Source organism: Kickxella alabastrina, assembly GCF_025024165.1.
Source record: "Kickxella alabastrina strain RSA 675 chromosome Unknown BX661scaffold_5, whole genome shotgun sequence".
Taxonomy (NCBI): Eukaryota; Fungi; Kickxellomycota; class Kickxellomycetes; order Kickxellales; family Kickxellaceae; genus Kickxella; species Kickxella alabastrina.
Window position 1 is genome coordinate 229,441 of NW_026251476.1, and position 14,511 is coordinate 243,951.

The 14,511-nt window shown below is 47.1% G+C and overlaps 9 protein-coding genes across 9 annotated transcripts; 3 read left to right on the plus strand and 6 right to left on the minus strand.

The window, feature by feature from the left end:
* Nucleotides 1–42: 42 nt before the first annotated feature.
* Nucleotides 43–805, minus strand: BX661DRAFT_178852 (glycine cleavage system H-protein). The gene has a single exon (XM_051535027.1). The coding sequence runs from the start codon at nucleotides 742–744 to the stop codon at nucleotides 298–300; it is 447 nt and encodes a 148-aa protein (XP_051393338.1). The 5' UTR covers nucleotides 745–805; the 3' UTR covers nucleotides 43–297.
* Nucleotides 806–1,457: 652 nt separating this feature from the next.
* BX661DRAFT_178853 (uncharacterized protein) lies at nucleotides 1,458–3,307 on the plus strand. The gene has a single exon (XM_051535028.1). It carries the CDS (start codon nucleotides 1,539–1,541, stop codon nucleotides 3,150–3,152), a length of 1,614 nt encoding a protein of 537 aa, XP_051393339.1. The 5' UTR covers nucleotides 1,458–1,538; the 3' UTR covers nucleotides 3,153–3,307.
* Nucleotides 3,308–3,669: 362 nt separating this feature from the next.
* On the minus strand, nucleotides 3,670–4,479 carry BX661DRAFT_169483 (uncharacterized protein; the record flags this gene model as incomplete). The annotated part of the gene is made up of 1 exon (XM_051533523.1): nucleotides 3,670–4,479. One exon carries the CDS (start codon nucleotides 4,477–4,479, stop codon nucleotides 3,670–3,672), a length of 810 nt encoding a protein of 269 aa, XP_051393340.1.
* A 470-nt stretch (nucleotides 4,480–4,949) lies between these two features.
* Nucleotides 4,950–5,261, minus strand: BX661DRAFT_169484 (histone-fold-containing protein; the record flags this gene model as incomplete). The annotated part of the gene is made up of 1 exon (XM_051533524.1): nucleotides 4,950–5,261. One exon carries the CDS (start codon nucleotides 5,259–5,261, stop codon nucleotides 4,950–4,952), a length of 312 nt encoding a protein of 103 aa, XP_051393341.1.
* Nucleotides 5,262–6,402: 1,141 nt separating this feature from the next.
* On the plus strand, nucleotides 6,403–7,436 carry BX661DRAFT_178857 (histone H3). The gene has a single exon (XM_051535029.1). The coding sequence runs from the start codon at nucleotides 6,891–6,893 to the stop codon at nucleotides 7,308–7,310; it is 420 nt and encodes a 139-aa protein (XP_051393342.1). The 5' UTR covers nucleotides 6,403–6,890; the 3' UTR covers nucleotides 7,311–7,436.
* BX661DRAFT_178858 (uncharacterized protein) lies at nucleotides 7,437–8,618 on the minus strand. The gene has a single exon (XM_051535030.1). It carries the CDS (start codon nucleotides 8,452–8,454, stop codon nucleotides 7,483–7,485), a length of 972 nt encoding a protein of 323 aa, XP_051393343.1. The 5' UTR covers nucleotides 8,455–8,618; the 3' UTR covers nucleotides 7,437–7,482.
* On the plus strand, nucleotides 8,619–10,420 carry BX661DRAFT_178859 (ribosomal protein L23/L15e core domain-containing protein). The gene is made up of 3 exons (XM_051535031.1): nucleotides 8,619–8,964; nucleotides 9,755–10,161; nucleotides 10,274–10,420. Exons 1-3 carry the CDS (start codon nucleotides 8,949–8,951, stop codon nucleotides 10,286–10,288), a joined length of 438 nt encoding a protein of 145 aa, XP_051393344.1. The 5' UTR covers nucleotides 8,619–8,948; the 3' UTR covers nucleotides 10,289–10,420.
* On the minus strand, nucleotides 10,387–12,373 carry BX661DRAFT_178861 (asparagine synthase-domain-containing protein). Its single transcript, XM_051535032.1, has 2 exons — nucleotides 12,214–12,373; nucleotides 10,387–12,067 (listed from the first exon to the last, which is right to left on the minus strand). Exons 1-2 carry the CDS (start codon nucleotides 12,311–12,313, stop codon nucleotides 10,491–10,493), a joined length of 1,677 nt encoding a protein of 558 aa, XP_051393345.1. The 5' UTR covers nucleotides 12,314–12,373; the 3' UTR covers nucleotides 10,387–10,490.
* Nucleotides 12,374–14,046, minus strand: BX661DRAFT_178862 (uncharacterized protein). Its single transcript, XM_051535033.1, has one exon. The coding sequence runs from the start codon at nucleotides 13,975–13,977 to the stop codon at nucleotides 12,586–12,588; it is 1,392 nt and encodes a 463-aa protein (XP_051393346.1). The 5' UTR covers nucleotides 13,978–14,046; the 3' UTR covers nucleotides 12,374–12,585.
* Between the last annotated feature and the right edge of the window lie 465 nt (nucleotides 14,047–14,511).

Here is a 14,511-nt window from a genome sequence, read left to right on the forward strand (position 1 = left end):
TTTGGCCAAATAAAATAAAATATCAAAATCCCAACAATACAGGGTTTTGTAATAGTTATTTTGCGGAAAATTAAAGCCTGGTGCCTTTTCAATACCAAGCAAAAAGGATTCGCGGTTCTGGTATTGAGAACTTTCTCTCGCGCGAGCAATTTGAAAGAGATAAATTGCCGTGTTATCTTGAAAAAGCATGAACCGTCATGCGGACGCGTTGTTTTTTTCCTACGATAAGGAACCAAAGGGTAAAAATAATAATAATTTTACTGTGCCATTTCTTTTTTAAAAACGAGCAGAAAAAAACTAGTGGTCAGCCTCAGTCAGCTTCTTATAAGCGGCCTCATCCAACAAATTGTCGACCTCCTCCTGATTGGTGAACTTGACCTTGAACAGCCAACCGTCAGTCTCCGGCGCTGAATTAATAAGCTTAGTCTTCTCCGTAACCGCCTGGTTAGCCTCCACAATCTCGCCTGTCAACGGCGAGTAAATGTCGCTAGCAGATTTGACCGACTCTACAGCTCCCACAACATCACCGAGCTCTACCTCGGTTCCCTCCTCAGGGACCTCCACATAGACGACGTCGCCCAAGGAGTTCTGCGCGTACTCAGTGATCCCCACGGTACCGATGTTCTTGTCGATGGAGATCCACTCATGGGAGGGTGTGTATTTCTTTGTTGCAAAGGTGCGGAGCAGGAGGCTGGGCGTGAGACGCTGTGAGACGAACGATTTTGTGAGAACACGGAAGGACATTGTTAAACTAGTGTGTATATTTAATTTTTTTAGTTGGGGGATGAGGAACTGAGAAAAAAGAAGTGGACGGTGTGGTTTTTTTTGTTGCAAAACAAATGATTAGATGCCTTTTTTTTGCAAGGTGGGAAACTTTGCTTTTTTCTTTTGCAGCATGGGTGCGTTATCAATTAAAATCTGACACAGTGGAATCACAGCAAATTTGTTTCTTTTTTTGTGCATACTGTGATTTTCACATTTCAAAAAGAGAACAAAAAAGAGAACATGGGGATCATCATAAAAATGAAGAAAAACACTGAAATCACGCCCTAATCCTCACAAGTAGACAGGCCGTTTTTTTTTGAATATTTCGTTGATTAAATATTTCATATTTCCACATGCATGTGATATTTAAAACCCCCACCTAGGAAAAGAAAGTGTAGCGGAAATGGGTACATAAAAGTAGCCACTTGCTCGATATGTGCGCTTAAATCCACCTTTGCTTATGTTTTTTTTTAAAATTAAAGTATACTTTTGCAACCACAAAAGTTCATGTAAAAGTCCCACTTTATATTTTATACAAAGTGTCTGGTCGCCTTTGATGAGCTCATTTACCTTTGTATTTCTACATTCTTTCCTTAATACATTTTTTCATTTTGTTTTGTGCCCACTTAGCATCAAAAAGGTGGCGGTCATCTGCCAAGCTGCTGGTTATTTCACCTCACTCCACTCCACATCCCATCTATCCAACTCCACTCCAAATCTTTTTATTTTAGTGCCCATTTATACTCGCAAACTTTGTTATATATATTATATTAATGTCAGCCAAAGCCTTACACATACTCGACCTGCCGCTCATTGTTGCCGAGCTAATACTTCGATACACAATATCGGAAAAAATAATTAATAGATTTAAATATTCACCGCTAGCTGTTTGTCGGGAGTGGAGGAAGCTGGCTATATGCATGACCTATCAAAATGCATTTTATTACAGCAGTTGCCATTGCCAAAACAATTGTATACACACGTATTCAAATATTGACTTGATTAATGCAGGCAATTACCATCAACATGTAGTTAATATACATGTTTCTGTGAGCAACCATAGGGGGTTTAGGCACTTATTGGACAATTACAAAACACTATTTAAAGTCAGCAGTATCAAATGGGATCGAGTGAAAGGGCTGTTGTTTCATTTACAACCACTTGGCTCATCACATCCTGGCATAGAATTTAGCGATGCAAATGATGAGCTGGTGCCACAGGCATCCGAAATGTGCGATAATCTGGTGCGAATAATGCCCAACATCCAAAAACTAGATTTAAGTACAATAAAAAGCAACAGCCTTATGACTCGTGTATTGAATAGCAAACTTGTCGGCGCCTATTATAAACAGTTGAGCCAATTTCGTAGCTACTATTTTGTGTCATTCCCTCTGGATACCCAATTCACCAATATTACCAGCCTATATTTATGCTTGACACCCACAGCCGAGCGACTACTTCCGAGTATCAATGCCGCAGCACTTTACAAATTGCAGCTTATGGATGTGCCCTTGAGCTTTTCGTGGAAGTATTTCCAGCACGATTCAACATCAACTACCATTACGTTTACAAACCTGAGGAAACTAACGCTGAATTTTACTAAAATTTCTGAAGATAATGATATTTTGACAGACCTAATCAGCAATATAGACAGCGCCTCCAAACCGTACACGGTGCATTTTCCAAAGCTGAGAGCGCTCACACTAGAACATGAGCCGGGAATTTTGTTTATAGCGGCATCATATGTTTTCCCAAAAACCATTGAAAAAGTTTGCATCGCCCATTCGTTCACCACAATGGATATTCTCAGCAAGGCACAAATTGAATTTATAAATGACTTGAATATCGTTATTGGAAAGGTTAAAAAAAGTTTCGAAGATGTGTTTTACCAGTCTACAAATCATTTCTTTGGAAAGGCTATCCAAACAATTAATAGTACTCTCAATTTGAGAGAAATAGAATTTGCATTGGATATGCAGCGCTTGGATTGGTCGAGTCTTTCAATTTTTCACTGGAATGGCGTGTTTTATTTTGAACAGATTCCACTGTTAGTGTCTGGGTTGCCTGGACTACTTAATCTCTACATTAATGAAGTAAGTTTTGATGATATCCCACAAAACAGGTTCCAGCTGGTCGATCCAGAAGTGCACAGTAAAGTGCAAACTGCGCCGTTAAGTGTAAATTTGCAGTGGTTGGTTATGTCCTCGTTCAGTGGTGAAGAAAGCTTGACCGAGGATGTGATAGCCAGTATGCACTGCTTGATTCTTCAGTTGCCGTCACTCAACTATTTAAGTTTGGATAATGATTCAGATTGGCTGGAAATGAACAAATTTATGTCTGTGTTTAAAGAGTGGTACCCACACTTGGAGAAAATGAAGATTGCGTAAGAAAAATATACTTTGTGTATTTATAAATTCAATATAATAACTCGTCTAGGCTCATAGGTCCATAATTGGTCCTCTCACAAGGAGTGTTGTTTGGTACGCGTTCGGTGTTTTCTAATTTTTCATTTAATTTGTTCCAAAATAATATTCAATTCTCATCCATTTATAAATTCAATATATACAATTAAAGGCTCATAAATACGAGGTTTTGGCTTTTGTCCGATATCAGCTTAATCCTTAACCATGCATATGCAGCTACGTTGAAGTGTGTGAGCATTATTTTCACTTCAATATTGCTGTTTGACCTTGCTATCATTTAAATACATTTCGATTGTAGAGTCGAATAAATGCAGATGTGGCTTTGCCACATAATGTAAAAAAGACAATGGATCATTTAATCCATAAATTCATGAGAGTAGCTATTTTGCCATACACACTCCTTCATTTCTAAAAATTTATTTGCAAAAGCCAATTCACACACAAACACAAACAAACAAAAAAAGCATTCTAGTAGATCAATCTAAAGGCTGGGTGTATACGGCCGGTTTCCAAGTATCGAACCGCCGTCAACAGTAATGACAACGCCGTTTACGTAAGCGCCACCGCGGCTAGCCAAAAAAATGCATGACGCGGCCATATCCTCGGGCGACCCAATCCGCCCCATTGGAACCCTGCTCACAATAGCGTCATGGAGGTTTTCCAAAGTAGCCTTCATCATATTTGACTGGAAGGGGCCAGGCGCAATAGCATTAACGGTAATATCTCTGGGGCCCAGATGGGCAGCCAACACCCTAGTCAAATGGTGCACAGCGGCTTTTGACGCCGCATACGCCGGGACAATCAAAGTCGGGACTCTGAGTCCATCAATTGACCCAATATTAATGACATTCGAAGGACTATCCTTCCGCGCCTTTTTCTCCAACAGAGGCAAAAGCAGCTGTGTCAGGGTAAACACCCTCTGAACATTGAGGGTCAGAAGCTTGGTCCATGCCTTGTCCGGATATGACTCTAGGTCGTCGGTGCCCCAGGTTGCGCCTGAGTTGTTTATCAGGACATTGATGCCATTGGGTTCGAGCTCGGCGAGGGTTTGCGCAAGCTGTTCGGTTTGCGAGTACTCTTGGAGGTCGCAGGACAGAGGGATGCATTGGCCGGGTCCCATGGAGGTGAGTTCCCGCGCGGTATTCTCAAGCACTTTGGCTTTGCGGCTGGTGATGTACACTTTGGCGCCGTTCTTGACAAAACCCGTCGAAACCATCAGCCCGATTCCCGTGCCGCCGCCGGTCACTACAACAACCTTGTCCTTGACCGAAAAAAGCGTCTGAATGTCCATCGTTGAGCAATAGAAAAGCACAGTTAGGTTATCAATAGTGTGATTAAAAGTTTGAAGTTTGAAGGAAAAATAATAAATGGCTTGAAGACTTGAGACTGGACTAGACAAGCGCAGGATACGGTTTATTTGTGACGACGTGAGGGTTCTTGCAAAAAAGGGGCCGCCCTAGTAGTGAGCAAGGGCGTGTGAGCGGATTAGTTTAATTTGCATTCATGCCCTGTGTGAGGTCCGAGAGAGGAAAAAGATAATGCAGTATTGCAGTATTGCAGCAAGCACATGTCATCCACTTCTCAATAACAAAAAAATCACGTCCAAGCACGTGCAAATAGGAGTATTCATTTGTTTATTTGTGGAAAAATGGAGAAAATATGAAGTGTTTGTGGATGGTATGTTACAGTAAAAAAAGCGTAAAAAAGAAGCTATTTGTTCTTAGACAACTGTTTAAAACAAAATAATTTTTTTAAAGCACTTTAACCGCCGAAGCCGTACAGAGTGCGGCCCTGGCGCTTGAGAGCGTAGATCACGTCAAGGGAAGTGACGGTCTTGCGCTTGGCGTGTTCGGTGTAGGTGACGGCGTCACGGATGACGTTCTCGAGGAAAACCTTAAGGACACCGCGGGTCTCCTCGTAGATGAGGCCCGAGATACGCTTGACACCACCACGGCGAGCGAGACGGCGAATGGCGGGCTTGGTGATGCCCTGGATGTTATCACGAAGAATCTTGCGGTGACGCTTGGCTCCTCCCTTTCCGAGTCCCTTTCCTCCCTTTCCGCGGCCAGACATGATTTATAAGAGTTGTGTGTGTGTTAAAAAAAGGTGTGTGGGGTGAGGTGTAAGAAAAAAATGTGTTTGTGTTTTTGGAGGAAAAATAAAATAGTTAGGAGACGGGAGGGAAAAAACTTGGCTCTTTATATCTATTTGCAGTGGGTGCAAAATGGGGGAGAGGAGGGGATGGCAAAAATGTATCTATCTTGGATTCTTTTTCTCGCAAGAAAAAAATAACGCGAGCAAAGCAAAACAATCCATTCAATTTGAAAAATCGAGCAGCGGCATATCCTTCACGTCCTTTGTGAATAACAGCATTTTGAAACGCGTTCAAAAAAATTGTGCAACTGCCCTCTTTTTTTCTCTTTTCCACGCATTCTGATTGATGAGAAGGATATGAAGGACAAAATTTTAAAATCGAAACTGACATCCTTCATGGGATTCTGACCAATGGGAGGGCTCTGATGGGGACTTGAAGCAAACACTCGCGTCGCTACTTCTTTTCTTGGCATCGCTGCCTTTTTCGGCTTCATCAGAGGCTGTCGGTTTTGACGCGTCCCAGACTTTGGATTTTTTGGATTTTGAGCGTTGCAGTCAGACAAAGCTCACCACCCCCGGGTTTTACTTGACTTGGGTCTTTATGAATACGCATGTTGTTGCTAGTGCCACGTGTCGATACATATGTCTTTGAAGCCGCAAAAGAATTTACAGAGCAGAAAGAGAGAAGATTGTCTTTTACACACGTAAATTCACAACGAGCAGCGCGGCTTTTTTCTTAGGTTCTGGCTCCTGCTCCTGCTCAGGTTCTGGCTTTTTTGTTTCGGGTGGTTAAAAATACACTCTTATCAAAGCATCTGAAACATTGACGCGTAATGAAAAAAGAGGGCGAGAATGTACTGAGACATTGACTCCGCCTTGAGCCATGAAAAAAAGGGCGGGGACCAAAGTAAAAAAGTCCGCAATGCACATCATTTCATTGGATCCAGGTGTACATTACGCACAGCTTTTTTATAAGGCCATGCATGCACTGCAATTCACGTTTTATTTACACGCAGGAAAAGAAGAGAAAGGGCCACAACTAGGCTTGGCAAAAATAAAAAAGAAATATTATTGAGCGCGTTTTCGTTTTCGTTTGCTTTTTCATTTGGGGGCAATGAAAAATAAATCGAGCATAAAGGTGGATTTTGGAAAAGGAGGGTGAAGGATGTCGGATTGGATTTTTGCAAAAAATCGAACAGTATCGTTGCGCAAGAAAAAAAAGCGCATAGGAGAATGCAGAAGGATGTTCTGCTCGATTTTTGGCATATCCTTCGCCCCCTTTGTCTGTTACATTTGACGCGTTGTTTGATTTTTTCCTCCTGCAATTCGTCTTTTGCCCCCCTCCTCTGAAATCTTTTTGTTTGGCCACAAAAGAAAAAAAGACATCCCTTGCTCAATTTTTTTCTTGTGTGTCGCGACCAAAGTCCATCCGAAAGATATTGCATTCCCCTTCCCTCTCCAATTTTCTGTCTCTGGGACCATTATAAATAGAGACCCAAAAATCCTCTTTTTCACTTCGCTCCTTTTTTCTTTTTTCTTCTTTCTTTCACACATCTCATTTTTCACACTTGATTCCATCACATCCTTTTTCCCCCCACACATATAACAATGGCTCGTACCAAGCAGACCGCCCGCAAGTCCACTGGAGGCAAGGCCCCCCGTAAGCAGCTGGCCACCAAGGCCGCGCGCAAGTCGGCGCCCTCTGCCGGTGTCACCGGCGGCGTCAAGAAGCCCCACCGTTACCGCCCCGGCACCGTCGCTCTGCGTGAGATCCGTCGCTACCAGAAGTCCACTGAGCTGCTTATCCGCAAGCTCCCCTTCCAGCGCCTCGTCCGCGAGATTGCCCAGGATTTCAAGACCGACCTCCGTTTCCAGTCCTCGGCTATCGCTGCCCTGCAGGAGGCCGCTGAGGCTTACCTCGTTGGTCTGTTCGAGGACACCAACCTCGCTGCCATCCACGGCCGCCGTGTCACCATCCAGCCCAAGGATCTGCAGCTGGCCCGTCGTCTCCGCGGCGAGCGCTCTTAAGCTGACCAAGGTGAAGGAGAGGAGTTATATTGAAAATATATCTATTTTTTTCTCGTAGCTTCTTTTGACCTCACAAACCATTTTCCCTACTTGTAATAATACTATTTGAAGCAAATAAATAAAATACCCCCAGCTTTATTCTTTAAACATTGCAATTTAAAAAGAGAATTGTTTATAGCTGACATGTAATGGCGTCAGCCTTGATCGCATCATACGTGTACCAGTTATTCATAGGCATGTCTTTGCGTGTGATAATCTTGAGTATTTCCTGTGCCAGGGTTCCGCCAACAACAGAAGCGCATGGGACAAATTCCGTGCCCAAGCTCTGCACTACACGGCCAAACAGGATATCATCGACAACACCATCGGGGATGCCGCGGCCCTCTATCGACCGTCTGACAGCCTCAGCCAGCACCTCCGCTGACTTAATATCTTCAAGCTGGGCAGTAGTGGAAAGGGTCTGGCAAACAAACACGAGGGGTGGGAATTTGCGCACGAGCCGGTTCAAGTTAGCAATCCCAGGCTTAGACGTCAGCGAGTCCGCCAGCGGCTTATACGACGCCGTCAGGGATATTCTCTTGACCGTCGCATTGTCGTCCTTTGGCTTCTCCTCTTCGATATACTCGTGGGCGTCCAAACAGTCGATGAAAATGTATCCGAAGAGGCCGAAACTGTCGGCTGCAATAAACCGCTCCCCGCGCTTCCTGCACTTCCCATTAACCTCAAGAGAATCACCACCAATGCCAGTACCAATTTTCACCACAAGATCGTATGTTGTATCCTCGGATCTTCCTTCGCCAGTCTGGATATTGACCAGCGGGTTGAGAATTCGCAGCCTCTCGGCCAACACGACATCCTTGGGTTGTCCAAGGTCGGCTTCGTGGAAGTAGTATTGTGTTTCAAAGTCGATTTCATTGATGGGCGTAGAATCCTGGATGGTTATGCTGCCGAGACCTGCGAGAACCAGGTTCTTGCATACTTCGAGCGTCAGTGCTTTGACTCCGATTACTCTAATAGAGGACTGTCGCAGACGGGCTTGCGCTTCCATACCCCAGAGTCGGATTTGTCTGTCGTAGAGCGCCACTTCCTCTTTGCTGATTCCATTTGTAGCGGTATTGTTGTTGTTGTTGTTTTCGCTGGACATTTTGTAAATATTTTTTTTTATTGTTTGTGCAAAATGTTTTGTGGAATGAAATTAGTTGAGAGAATGCGGTCTGTATTTGGAAATGTAGAGGATGACGCTTGGTTTGTTTGCGTTTTTATTATAGCCGCGAAAAATGAATCTCTTCTACATATTAAAAAAAAGAGCCAATGCCCAGCTCAAACGGCTCGACTCGGGCTTGCCCAAATGGACGAATTGAAATTTAGCATTTTTCTCAAATTGTGAATTTGATTTTTCATACACTAATCGGAGTGTATGAAAATGAATGGGAAAAAAAAGGTGTGAAGCCAAAAAAAATTAAAGCCTCAGTTTTCGAATAGGAATGCGGGTATTTTTTTAGGCGCATTAGTGAAAAAATTGAAAGAAAATTAAGCAGAGAGAGTTGCAAAGTCCAAGTTGTAAGCAGCATAAACGCTTAGATGCACTCTTTCCCATCTCGTTCGCGAAGTATTTGCTGAAAATTATATATTCTAGCCATGTCGCCCCAGAATGGTAAGGAAATAAAAAACAACAGAATCGAAGATAGTGGATGGATTCACGCAGGAAAGAGGGAGCTATATTGTCTGAAGGAAATGGATGCGCAGAATGAAAGGAAATAATGATTTCAGGATGGATACACAACAAATGCAGACGGGAGGACGATTGATGCCGGATTAGAACGGTTTTATTTTGGCAGGAGAGAGGATGTGAATTTGGAGTTTCGAATGTGCATTTGCATTTGGAATGAATTTATATAGAATTCATGAAATATGCAGGGATGACATTTGACATTCCTTTTTTACATATGCATTATTTCTTTCTACCTGACAGCGTAACAGCAGGCACCAGAACAGGTTGATCAGCAACAACCAACGCAGCTTTTAATGGCGCAACATAACCAACAGGAGTGTTGAATCAGCAGCAACAGTAACAGTAACAGCAACAGCAGCAACATAAAGAAACAGCAGAGACATTGGCACCACACAACCAACAACAGCATCAGCATAAACGTAATGCATGGAACACGGCTTTGGCGTTTTATCTTTTGGACTAAGCAGCTTGCACAAACAAAGCGGCAGTTATTGTTAATTCACAGTGGACCGCAGCGTTGAGTCCATTTTTTACCTGTATTCTTCAGACACAGCAGAACTCTACCAGCAGATCAACACACTATTAGAGGCAGACACAGCAGCAGAAGCAGTCTTTTAAAAGTTCATGAAGCAGCACTCGAATTCAGGTTTACTAACTAAACCCGCCTCTTTTGCTATTTTGTATATTGCTTTTTTTGCTAAACCCACATTAGCTACCGTTAAGGCTCAGGCAGCCCGCAAGGCCGCCATCAAGGGTGTCCAGAGCCAGAAGGCCAAGAAGGTGCACACCACTGCCACCTTCCGTCTTCCCCGGACTCTGAAGCTCGCCCGTGCCCCCAAGTACGCGCGCAAGGCCGTCAACCGGTTCGCCACCCTGGACCAGTACAGCGTGCTCAAGCAGCCCCTGAACACCGAGACCGCCCTGAAGAAGGTCGAGGACAACAACACCCTTGTGTTCCTTGTTGACGTCCGTGCCAACAAGCGCCACATCAAGGATGCCGTCAAGAAGCTGTACGATGTTGATGCTGCCAAGATTAACACTCTGATCCGCCCCGATGGTATCAAGAAGGCTTACATCCGTCTGCCCGCTGACGTTGATGCCCTCGATGTTGCCAACAAGGTATGTTTTAAGAATAATGTTTTTTTGCTGTTTTTGGATGATTTGTGTTGTTTTGTTTTAGATATGTTGTACTAACTAATTTTTTTAATTTCTTTTTATTCCTATTTTGTAGATCGGTTTCATCTAAACAGCTCTTGGTTTTTTCGGTTTCATTTTCGTATTCGACATTGCTTGTTGTTCTTTTCTAATATTACAATTCCCAAATGTTGAGCCCGACTGGCATTCCCTTACACTATAAAAAAAGAATTAAAATCATGACATGAATATGAATAACAAAAAAAAAACAATTATGATGAAACAATATTGATAAAAAAATCTCACTTTGCGTATTACAATGTATCCTGTCCCTTCGACTGTGACGTTTCCATTTTCGCAGTACGCGCGCCAAACTGAATCGCACGTTTCGGTAACATACATGCGTTAACCAGGCCTATTCTTTGGGCCAGCAGTCTGAGTAAAATCTTCTCACCAATTCCCCTTGGATATCGCATATCCATTTTGCGATTCAGCGGCACATTGGCCAAAAAGGCCACCACCTCGGCAGCCAAAAATGGATACCGGGCCTCCCGCGCATGATCCGAAACCATTCGGTCATCGCGGCCAAGGTTCCGGCAGGAAATGCGCTCGACGTCGAGGCGGATTTCCGCCCCGAGGTCCGCCCACTGATGGCGGCGGTCCCACGCAACGCGGTGCCGGGAGTATCCACCCAACTGCTCGTCAGCGCCCATGCCGAGAATCAATACGCGCGCCTGGCCCGTATACTCTGCCCCCTCACCATTCTGGGCGTCGTGCTTGATGCGGCCGATTCCGCGGCTGGCAAACCAAATCGCCATGCCAATGCTCATATCCATAACAGTATCTGCTGGACACAGCAGGCCCCGTATATGTTCGCGATGCATTAGCACCTGGGCATAAGGAACGTCGACTTCAACAAAGCGCCACTCCCGGTCAGGATACAGGCGGCGGAGCTCGATCCACCCTTGGATGCCAGTTTTGCGATCCGGCACGTTGTATTTAGGCTGGGATAGGGTGGTGGCTGCGTGTTTGAGCTGGCGCGGGTTCTCAAAGGCCACGTTGAAGAGCTCGATGGGTTCGGACACGGGAAGCTGCTGCGCAAGGAGTGCCGCTAGGGTGATGCAGTCGATGCCGCCGGAGAAAAGAATGCCGATGCGCGGCGTGCCTGAGGCGCCATGGTGCGGGACAGAGTCAGTGCGCTGAAGGAGAGCCGCGGAGAGGGCTGCCTGTAGCCCATCAACAAAGGGCAGCCACGCTGCGTCGAGCTCTGGAAGCCCGGCGGATGGAGCACCCGGGCTGCTGGTGCCGGCTCCATGAGTGTCGGTTACGCGGCCAAACGGCAGAACCAAAGGCGACTCTCCAGCACTGTCCGCGTACCGCCACTCATGCTCAACCAGCAACAGCGGCAGCTCCCCAACTTCGTCCGCTTGGGGCGCAGCAGCCAGGTCCAGCTGGAAAATGCGTTGAGCAGCTACCTCTGCCCACGCCTCACCCGCTTGTGTCACGGATGCCAGCCACAGGCCTTGTTGGCGCTTAATGAGCAGCGACCGGCGGCCAAGCACATCGCGTGCGAACCACACCGTCTCGCTCTCTCGGTCCACGTAGACAAAAGCATAGGGCCCTTCTATGCGACTGAACACGCGCAAAATAAAGTCCTTTGGGTGTAGCTTTTTGACGCGCTGGAGCTCGTGGAAGAGCATTAGTCCGTCGTTGGAGTTTCCCACGGGGAGTCCTGAGAAGACCTCGCCGTTCCAGCATAGGATGTCGCCGGTTTGCGCGCTCACCAGTGGCTGGGGCTGCGGGTGGGCGCCGCGCAGGTGCAGGACGTGGGCGCCGATGCGCAGTGTGAAAAAGCGCAGCGTAATGGTTAGTTCGTTGTGTGCGTCAGGGCCTATAAGTGCATCTTATTGTTTATTGTGGGGACAGGGCAGGGCAAGTGTAAGTTAATGTGTTGATTTTTTTTTGTTGTTTAGATTGATCAAGTGGGCCTATTTTGTATTTGCTGTTTTTGGATCCAAGCATGTGTATGGAGCGTACCCCGGCGGCTGTTGGCAAGTGTGAGATCGGCCCAGCGCTTTTCCGTGGACGCGTCGGCTGCGCAGGCGCTTTGACGCACCAAAAGTTGGATTCCGCACATTCCGCAAATGACAATAAAAAGAAGGAAAATATAGTGAAGCGAAGTGAAATCAAATAAATGAAGCTCGAATGTTATTTTGGAATGAATCAAATGAAAAAGTAGAAAACACCGGACGCGTACCAAATGAAGTGGAATGAAATAGGGCCAAATGGGCTAAATGGGCCAAGGGCAGCCTGGGCGCAGCACCTGCAGGCTGGCGGCAGGGACCTATGGGTCTGCAGCAAAGGGCCCATTTCTCTCCCAGCCGGCAGGTTAAAAGCCCCTCTCCCCGCTCAGCTCTCGATGAAGGACATGTCGTATCCACCAACATCCGCCATGATCTCGGCATACCCAGGCGTCGGCTTGGGCTTAAGCACCAGCTCCGGGCCCTTCATCTGCGGCACAATGCGGAACGACCCCGCAGCCACTGGGGCCAAGGTGGCCTTGCGGCCAGCAGCCATGGCGCCCCTCGTCTCTCCAGCCGCATGCTTGGTGGCGCCCGGTGCCAGCAGCGGCTTCTGTGCCGATGCCATAATCGACCCCGCGCCCTCTCCGCGCTGCGCCGACACCTTCTCGACATCCACCAGCCTGGCCTCCAGCGCCTTCAGCAGCCCCCAGTCCTCGCCATTGCGTGCATCCGTGATCTGCTGGATCAGCCGGGTGCGCTCCAGAGACACATTGACCAGGGCGCCGCCGGACTCGATGCGCCGCAGCCGCGCACGCTCATTGACCATGTGCGTGATTTCGGCCTCGGTGAGCTTGTACTCGCGGGCGCGCGCCAGGTCCGCGAGCTTGCGCCGGACTGCCTCGGGTGTGATTTGCGCGCGCACACGGGTGCTGCGCAAGGCCACGTCCCAGGCGTGCAGCTCCTCAGGCTTGATCGGGCTGTTGGAGATTGTTTCCATCGAGTAGTCCTTGTCTGTGGCGCCAAAGCGCAGCGTCAGGTATGTGTCTGTCAGCGTCTTATTCAAGTGGTACGGCGGCTGCTCGCGGCCCTCTGCCTGCACCACGTCGATGATCTGCATCATCTTGTACTGGTTGTACTCGCCCGAGCTATCGCGCGTACGCGTGACAATGCGCACGAAGCCTCCGGTGATTGCCTCTTTGAGGAACGGCCGGAAGAGCCATTGCTCCAGCTGGTTGCGCGTCATGCAGATGCTATTGATCTCATCCAATGCCGCCGCCTCCGCCGCCTCCTCCTCGTCGCTTCCGGACGACCACCGGCGCTCGGAACTGCCCCCGCGGCGGCGGTGCTCGCGCGCGCGCTTCAGGTCCGAAAACGCACCGGCGGGCTTCTTCCGGTCGCTCACGCGCACCCCCGCCTTGAGCTTCGCCCGCAGCTCCCTCTGCTCATTCAGAACATCGCGCCGCTCCTGCCGCTCGGCCAGAATGCGCTCGCGCTCGACTTCGTTGAGGGATGCGAGCCACCGGCGGTCCTTTTGGTCGCCCATTAGGTCGTCTGCCCAGTCGTCCAGGGCGTCGGTGTCCGAGACTACTCCGGTGTCGTCTGTGTCCATGTCTACGGAGGAGTCGGACGTTGTGCCAGAGTACGAGGAGCGGCGGTTGGTGGGCGCGCGCCGCCGCTTGTGCGTTTTGTTGCGCGTCTCTGTGCGGCTGCGCGTCGTGGCGGAGCCCGTGTTGTCATCCTCGAAGAGCTCGAGAATGTCGTTTTCGAGATTGTCCATTTTGAACTTGAAGCGTTGAAAAGGGGTGAATGAGAATGATTGGGAGGGCGTAAAATTAAGCAAAAATAGAGGATACAAATGAGCCAATTTGTTTTGTGAATGGCAGCATTCTTTTATTTGTATGAGAGTGCGCGTGTTGGGCTGAAAAAGAGCTGTGATTGCCGTTGTTTGATCAGTGATCTGCCAATCAGATCAAGGCTGATGATTGGGGAAGAATGACGCATATGACAACCCAATGCATCTGTCGACAACGCCAAGTCCAGCTGACATGAAAAATAAATTGAAAATGTTGAGGAAAGTGGAGTAGCAATTAAAAAATCAATTTATATAAAAGCACGAGCAATGGAATAATTTATAATTGGAGTGGATTCAAAAGGGGGTTTTTATTGTAAAGAATAAAGGGAGTAGGCTGAAAAAATGCGCACTGGCCACCCTGCACAGGCCGACAACACGCAAATACATCCACAAAAAACAGTGTTTAAAAATACTATAAAAGAAAATGAAATTAACGAGAGAAAAACCAAAGACTACATT

Excerpts from the sequence above, each read along its gene's own strand:
- BX661DRAFT_178852 (XM_051535027.1), bottom strand. The coding sequence starts at position 744 with ATGTCCTTCCGTGTTCTCACAAAATCGTTCGTCTCACAGCGTCTCACG.
- BX661DRAFT_178858 (XM_051535030.1), bottom strand. The coding sequence starts at position 8,454 with ATGTCCAGCGAAAACAACAACAACAACAATACCGCTACAAATGGAATC.
- BX661DRAFT_178857 (XM_051535029.1), top strand. The coding sequence starts at position 6,891 with ATGGCTCGTACCAAGCAGACCGCCCGCAAGTCCACTGGAGGCAAGGCC.
- BX661DRAFT_178861 (XM_051535032.1), bottom strand. The coding sequence starts at position 12,313 with ATGTGCGGAATCCAACTTTTGGTGCGTCAAAGCGCCTGCGCAGCCGAC. Across the intron at positions 12,068-12,213 it reads ACTTGCCAACAGCCGCCGGG|GCCCTGACGCACACAACGAA; the intron begins GTACGCTCCATA and ends ATGCACTTATAG.
- BX661DRAFT_178853 (XM_051535028.1), top strand. The coding sequence starts at position 1,539 with ATGTCAGCCAAAGCCTTACACATACTCGACCTGCCGCTCATTGTTGCC.
- BX661DRAFT_178862 (XM_051535033.1), bottom strand. The coding sequence starts at position 13,977 with ATGGACAATCTCGAAAACGACATTCTCGAGCTCTTCGAGGATGACAAC.